Raw genomic sequence first — 7,579 nt, 5'->3', positions numbered from 1 at the left:
GCCTTCATGAAATTTGGTATGCTTGTTTGTCTTCAATGGTGTATAATGATGTGATTGTGATGCTGTATTTCTGAGTGTTTTATGTGCTGCAGAACAGGAACCTGCTGTAAAACAGCAATTATGCTGAGTCAGGCTTGATTTTTAGTAATCTTTTCCTGTTAAATCAAAAAATCAAAAAAAAATCAAATCAAATGTTTACCTCATTAGATCCAAATGGAAAGTATTTCTACTGGTGATCCTCTTTCCATTGTGGCATGCTCTGTGATGTTTTCTGTGTATTTCTACCCATGCACTTACCAACTGTGTGTAAAGATACTGTAAATGTGCATGTATGTGTACATGTGTATTTTTATGTGTATAGTGTTCTTTATTCTAACTCAGCYTCTCCTGTACTGACCTGCAGTAATGTGCAAATTTCCCCACTGTCAGATCAATAAGGTTTTATCTTATCCATCTTATCTTAAATGTTTCTGTTTCAAGATTCAAAGCCTTTCAGAAAAGATCCAGAGCTGCAGCCTGAGAGCCGTGGTCTAAACAGGCTGAGGACAACAATTAAACTGGTCCAAACCTGCTAAACCTTCTTCCCAACGTGAGCTGCAGTGAAGCTAATCAGCCATTATTAAGCAGTTGCTAAGAATTTGTGAATGTGTGAGTGTGAATGGGTGAATGTGTGTAAGTGTAAAGAGCTTTGGGGTCCAGAAGGACTTGATAAACAGCTCTATAATAAGTTCAGTCCATTTACCAACATCAGTAGAGATGTGACGTTCGCAAACGATCCGAATCTTTTAAACGGCTCTTTACAACGAATGATAGGAGCCAAATCGTAGGCAGTAACGAGCCATTTGTAGTTTTATTTCTTTTATGCCTCATATAATCTTTATTTTTTCATTCTTAAATCGCTCACGCTTTGCTTTTTCATGGTAAACGGGGAGTTGTGGAGTACAGAAGCTCACGGTGAAAGGGGGAGTGGGGTTTCTGCTCGACAAACATGGTTCCACCCACGTGATGGGATGACATCATTGCATACAGCTACATGATGACGTATTTCCCTACGTGATGATGTAATACATTCAAAATCGAACGGTTCTTTTGAACGACTCTATGAAACAAACGGCTCCCTGAGATCTGSATCCCTTCAAAGAGCTCCATCTCTAAACATGAGTACCAACTGACCAGACAGCTTCTTTTCATAAACTGGGTACAAAGTGACTCAGAGCCTTTCCCTGAACATACTCAGGATATACACACCTAGCTTTAGCTTTCATTTACCTGTGGCACTATTTCCTTTCTGAAGATGAGTGTGATGTGAGCACAGCTGTTGTCAAGGTAACCACTGTTGGGTTGACACTGAGTGTGAGGTGGAGTCAGGGGATGTGGTGTGGAACAAACTCCCCACTGACGACAGGGCTGTGAGAAGCAGGTGAGGAATGGATGCTCGACACACTCGTGACTCCCTGGGCAGGAAGGGCGGTTTGCCTCAGTGGGGGGGACAACCTGTGGAAGGAGGCAGGGCCGACGCCCACAGTGCACCTGGAAGATGACAGTTCATGAGTCTCTGAGGAGAAGAACATTCCTAGGTCATATTAAAATGTGAAGACACAGAGTGGTCTGCTGAACCTTTGAACAGTGAATGTCTCCACTGAAGCAGTGGCAGGCGTTGCACTCCTCGTCCCACTGACTGCCGTGAGGAAACTGCAGGCCAGCATGGCGGCAAGGCTTTCCAAGTCCCATGACTGGAGAGAGAGAAAATATGCAAATGGTTATTAAATTTAGCTTTTTTTGTGTAAGCTTAACTAAAATAAAAAAAACATCATGTAAAAACATACACATTTAACATTTTCTAAATTAAATCTATGACAATAATACTTTTTAAAGCACCATAAGTTATGCCTGCTGGTTTTCTTTGCTCTCACACAGGGGCAGCTGGTACTACTGGTAAAAACCAGAAGATACCATGAGCAGGAACATGAATAAACTCTGAACAGACAGATGTTCTGAAGTCTTAATACATCTGTGTTAATACAACAGAATRTTGCTATGTTCAAGTTCTTACACCAATGGCTTCTGTTAACTCTAATCTGTGCACATAATGTGAACTAACTCTACATTCAGTTTGGATGTTATCAGTCTCTTTACATATTGTTGGAACATTTATCTGAGAGGTTTCCCAATGAACCGTATGTGATGAATTCTGTCAGTTTATTTTCATTTTTATTTTTATTTTTCATTATTTCATGAGAAAAATCACAGGTCCAGGTGTAACAATAGACCTGGACCAGTTCTTCAGTGTTTGTCTGTGTCTCTTTCCTGTCCTCCAACCAGCTGGTCGAGGTAGATGGTCTCCTGTCCTCAGCCTGGTTCAGCTGGAGGTTTCTTCCTGTTCATGAGGAGTTTTTCCTCTCTGCTGCTGCAGGTGTGCTGCTCAGGATGGAGACTGTGACGAAGCAAAGATTTGGTGCAGTCTGCTGGCTTCTTTAGATTTATTGTTTTTGTTTTGTTTCATATTTTAATTTCAGCTGGGACGGGGACTACAGGTGGAATTAGCACTGGTGCTAAAACCTGGTTCAATGCATCTTTCATTTAAGGTTAATGTACCTTATATAAATGAGTCATAAGTCACACTATAGAAGCAATAAAAGAGGCCAACCAAAATGAGAACTTTAGAAAACAGGGACTGTTGGTTGACCTTGGATCTGGTAAGTGTTGGACAATGTTAAAAAGGGAGGAGGGTCCCAGAATGGGCTCAGTTTTGAAGTGGAACCATTGATCCTGGCTGAGGATATAGTCAGGCAGTGGAAAGACCATGTTGTAAATTGTCATGCAGTCACCCTGCCCACCAGTAAGGCAGCAGAGTATGAGGACTCAGAGGAAGGGGAGTACTGGGAGTACTGGGAGATCACACTGGTCAACCATCTAAGGACAGTTTGCTCGAGGGCCGTGGAAGGAACCAACTGTGCAACCTCACACTTTTTGGACTGATACACAAGCTCTCGATGGTTCCCTCTAACTTGTATATAAATGTCTGGTTTTTCTGACTGAGCAGCCTGTGTGAGCTGACCATGAATGTACAACAGTTAATCTTTCTTTCAAAATGTGGCATCAAGCAGACTACAAAACAGTCTGCAAATTAAACCATGAAAAAAGAAAACAACAATAAARACTTTTTCTGAGGAAAACATGCAAAAGCAGAATTTATGCTCTTAAAGCTGGGTCAAATGCCAGTTGAGAAATCACTCAAATGTTTTTCCTTCTTGTTATTGGAAGGACAGTTGATTAATCAGCACAGAACATTCAGTCATGTTACAGGGAAACCTGCAGATCTGAGTGACACTGAGCACCAGAACAGAAACAGTTTAAAACAGATGGTTCAAACTTACACTGCTGACAGCGAGGGCCAGTCTGTCCTGGAGGACAAACACACCTGTAACCATTGATCTCATCTATACAAGACGAACCTTCAGCACAAGGAGATGATTGACACTCATCTATATCTGAGGAGACAGGGATGGAAGGTGGTCACAGAAACATCACAACACCGTATGGTTTTAAAACACAAGATGTCTACTGCTGTGAAACCCCCTGTTAAAAACCATAAATATGACTCCACACTACTGTGGTCCTGTGATGGACCGGTGTCCTGTCCAGGTCAGCAGGTCCTGACTCTCACCCAGTGATCGCTGGACTCGACACCAGGTCCACACAACCATGAGCAGGAAGATGTGWGTAGAAGCAGATAAAAAAAACAACAATAATCTATAAAAGTAAAAGAACAAATGAAACAATAAAGTGATGAGTGAGATTGATGTTCTGAACAAGAGATTCATGGAATGAACTAAAAGTCCTCAGAGGATTACACACTGCTTCGATTCTTCATGGAAAACTGGTTTGAAACACTTGCTTTGTTCATTCCTGCTCCCAGTTCAGGTTCATCCTAAAGCTTAGATTTGACTGGGAATAAAACATGTTTTTATTTTAAAACCTTTATTCTTATTGTGTGTAAAGTTTGATACCAGTTCAATCAGAAAGACTTCACAGGATTTAGACCTTTATTTTATTTTTATGTTTTATCTATCATTATTTATCCAGACAAACACCACTGAGATCACAAATCTCTTTTGCAAGGGAGGTCTGAAGGCAACCTGTTGTACGGGTTTTGTTGTTGTTGTTGTTGTTGTTGTTGTTGTTGTTGTTGTTGTTGTTGTTGTTGTTTGGTCTGTGGGGAAACCAGAATGCCTGGAGAAAACCCACACAAGCATAAGGAGAACATGCAGACTCCACAGAGAAAAACCCCAAGTCCAACCTGGGAATCAAACCCAGGAGCAGCTTGTTGTGAGGCATTAGTGCTAACCACTGATCCACTGCGCGGTCCTAACCTTAGTTTGAAAGGTATTTTGAATTCTCTCGTGCACTCACCTGTCTGACAAACTTCAGCTCGGCACTGAGAGAGAAGCTTAAACCCATTTTCCTAAAATCATCCTAATATGCCGCTCTGAAACAATTGGCTCATGATGCCCTTTCATGGCCTTTGACCCCTGACCCCCCGCCCACCTGACCTCCATGAGGCCTCTCAGGGACTCACTGATGCGGCAATCCGGTCCAGCAAATCCTGGGGCACACTCACAGCGAAACCAGTTCACACCGTCCACACAGACACCACCGTTGTAGCTGCAATGAGATTAAAACTTCCAGCTCAGAAACCTCATTTCTTCTGTTTTATCACAGAAATAAACCTTCAAACTTTCACCCTGCAGACAGGCTGTTCCACAACGATTTGTACTGTAAAAAACAAAATGCAGTGTTTTTGTCCAGGGTGGCTTGCCAAACATTTCTGAAGTTAAACTTTGACAGCAAAATAATAAAATAAAAAATATAAAAACTGAGTCTTGTATGAAAAAAAATCTGAAATCATAATTTTAAATTAAACAAATAAATCAAGATGAAAGACGAGAATTTCTGATTATTTTCCCAGAGACAGAAGGATGGTCAATAGAAAGCCTCTTTACAATCTGCAGTTTGTGACTTTAGGGTTTGAGTTAGCCTAGATGTTTTTCTATTATCAGCTTCCAGTGTTTGGATCTTTGTGTGTTTTTCTGACTTGCTCTTTGAGATGATAAATCTCTGTCCTCGTTAGGCCTCCTTCACACTGGATGATGACCTGCTATGGTGTGAAAACCAGTCAGTTTGTGGCGAAGTCATGGCAGGTAGTTCCTGAAGGAGTTAGTGTGGTGTGAGTTAGGGAGTGTGAAGTGTGTCCTTAGCATGTATTTATTTAATGTAATTTATTTATTTATTTATTTATTTATTTTATTTACCGTTATTTTACCAGGCAAGTCCCATTCAGATCTCAGATCTCTTTTTCAAGGGAGGCCTGAAGACAACCTACTGTACATGTTTTTGTGTTGTGGGGGAAACCGGAGTACCCGGAGAAAACCCACACAAGCACGAGGAGAATATGCAAACTCTGCACAGAAAGACCCCAGGTCCGAACCGGGGATCGAACCCAGGACCTTCTTGCTGTGGGGCGTCAGTGCTAACCACTGAGCCATCGTGCCGCCAAATGTAGCCCACAGGCTCCAGAGAATCTGCAGCAGCATGGTATGTTGGAGCAGCAGCCTACCTACAGCTSAGAGGAAGCAGCTGGATAAGCTCATCAGGAAGACCAGCTCTGTGCTGGGATGCCCACTGGACCCAGTGCAGGTGGTGGGAAACAGAAGAACTCTGGGTAAAATAACATCATTGATGAACAATGTCTCCCACCCCATGAAGCTGTGGCTTCTCTGCAGAGCTCCTTCAGTGACAGACTGCTGCATCCTAAATGCACAAAGGAGCGTTACCCCAGATCCTTCCTCCCATCAGCTGTTAGACTCTACAACCATCACCGCTCCCGACAAACCCAACAAGCATGTATGCTTGTGTTTGCACATTAAACAAATCTGCYCTCAGTCGTTACATAAATAACACTGTGGATATTGTACATCTTTTTTCCAGTACTGGAACACTGCATGAGTCTGGCATGACTGTTTTATTGTTTCTGTTTTTCTGCACAGTGTCTTATTTTCATTTTGATGTTATTTCAATTTTATTTTGTTGTACAGTACTTTATTTTCTTTTCTTAATTTTTAATATTTTTAATATTTTAATTCTAATATTATYGYTACTATTGATAATGTTGCATAGCAATATTTTGTTTTGTGGATTTATGTATCTGCTGCTGCTGTTACACTTGAATTTCCCTTCTGTGGGACAATAAAGACAGTTTCTATTCTATTCTATTCTGTTCTRTTCTATTCTATTTTGTTCTTACTCCATCAATGGATTGTTTCTTCCCTGAGGGCACGGCCATATTCCAAGATGACAATGCCAGGATTCATGGGGCTCTTATTGTGAAAGAGTGGTTCTTGGAGCATGAGACATCATTTCCACACATGGATTGGCTCCACAGAGTCACTGAGGATCTTTGGGATGTGCTGGTGAAGGTCAGACTCTACCATCATCAATGCAACATGTTGGTGAAGAATTAACACGACACTGGATGAAATAAACCTGCTGACATTGTAGAAACTTATCAAACAATGACACAGAGAATGTGTGATGTAATCAAAGCTAAASGTCTGTGTTACTGCACCACACAGACACTGTCCAGCTCCTCCTGGGGGGTCTCGAGGCATACAAGGGCCTCCAGAGAGTTCAGGGTCTGCCCCAGGATCTCTTCTTATTGAAAGAGATGGAGGCATCCTAATCAGATACTTGAACTAACTCGTTTTGATGAGGATGAGCAGCAGCTCTCCTCTGATGATGGAGCACCTCAGCTTCTTTCTAAAGCTGAGCCTGGCCCCCTTACAGAGGAAACTAACTTCAGCAAAATATTAAGAAGATGAATTAAGACCAACAGTAGCTTTAAGGCATGTTATAAGTTTTATGAGGGTACTGAGGTTCTGTGAGGTGAGAGTTTAACAACACATATATAAGAATTTGTCTTACCAAGGATGTGGATTGCAGTCATCAACATCTGGAAGAGAGGAAGACAAAAAATACATGTTTCAATTTTATTTCCCACCAAAACATAAAAGCTGGTCATATGGTTTTTATTCTTCTTCTGGAGTCAGTAAAATGTGGTTTTCCAAAACAGAACCACCAGGTCTGAGTTGGTAACTTACTCCGTGCACATGTGTGTCCCTCCCAGCCATCCTTGCAGATGCAGGTGAAGGTTTCTCCCCCTCCGATGCATGTCCCTCCATTCTCACACGGTCCTGAATCACAGGAGCTGTTCTTGGCTGAAAAGACAAACAGGATTTCTTCATTCAAACCAGGGACTCTGCTTATCAGTAAACCCTTTCACTGATAAGGTTTAACACAGACAAGTGTCTCACCTGTGTTGCAGGTGTTTCCAGCCCACCCTGAGGGGCAGCTGCACAAGAACGAGTCTCCATGATCAAAACACGTCCCTCCATTGCTGCACGTGTTGGAGTCACACTGACTCTCACCTGGAAACAAGCAGGGGGGCAAAAAGATGACAACATCTGACTTTGTGCCTGAAAGAAAGAAAGAAAGAAAGAAAGAAAGAAAGAAAGAAAGAAAG

At 41.9% G+C, this 7,579-nt stretch overlaps 1 protein-coding gene across 1 annotated transcript in view; it reads right to left on the bottom strand.

Annotated features, from left to right (window-relative positions):
- Nucleotides 1-7,579, bottom strand: part of LOC106531532 (protein jagged-2) — a gene marked incomplete at its 3' end in the record, with an annotated part of 66,051 nt that overhangs the window by 10,687 nt on the left and 47,785 nt on the right. Inside the window, 7 exon segments of the mRNA XM_014027418.1 lie at nt 1,270-1,530; nt 1,618-1,733; nt 3,378-3,491; nt 4,580-4,665; nt 6,982-7,009; nt 7,158-7,274; nt 7,371-7,484. Of these exon segments, the coding sequence (XP_013882872.1) occupies nt 1,270-1,530; nt 1,618-1,733; nt 3,378-3,491; nt 4,580-4,665; nt 6,982-7,009; nt 7,158-7,274; nt 7,371-7,484 (836 nt within the window).

The sequence above is a fragment of the Austrofundulus limnaeus genome, unplaced genomic scaffold (assembly GCF_001266775.1).
Source record: "Austrofundulus limnaeus strain Quisiro unplaced genomic scaffold, Austrofundulus_limnaeus-1.0 Scaffold647, whole genome shotgun sequence".
NCBI classification, from domain to species: domain Eukaryota; kingdom Metazoa; phylum Chordata; class Actinopteri; order Cyprinodontiformes; family Rivulidae; genus Austrofundulus; species Austrofundulus limnaeus.
Note: the sequence above shows the minus strand (reverse complement) of the source record. Positions and strands in the feature narration are given on the sequence as shown.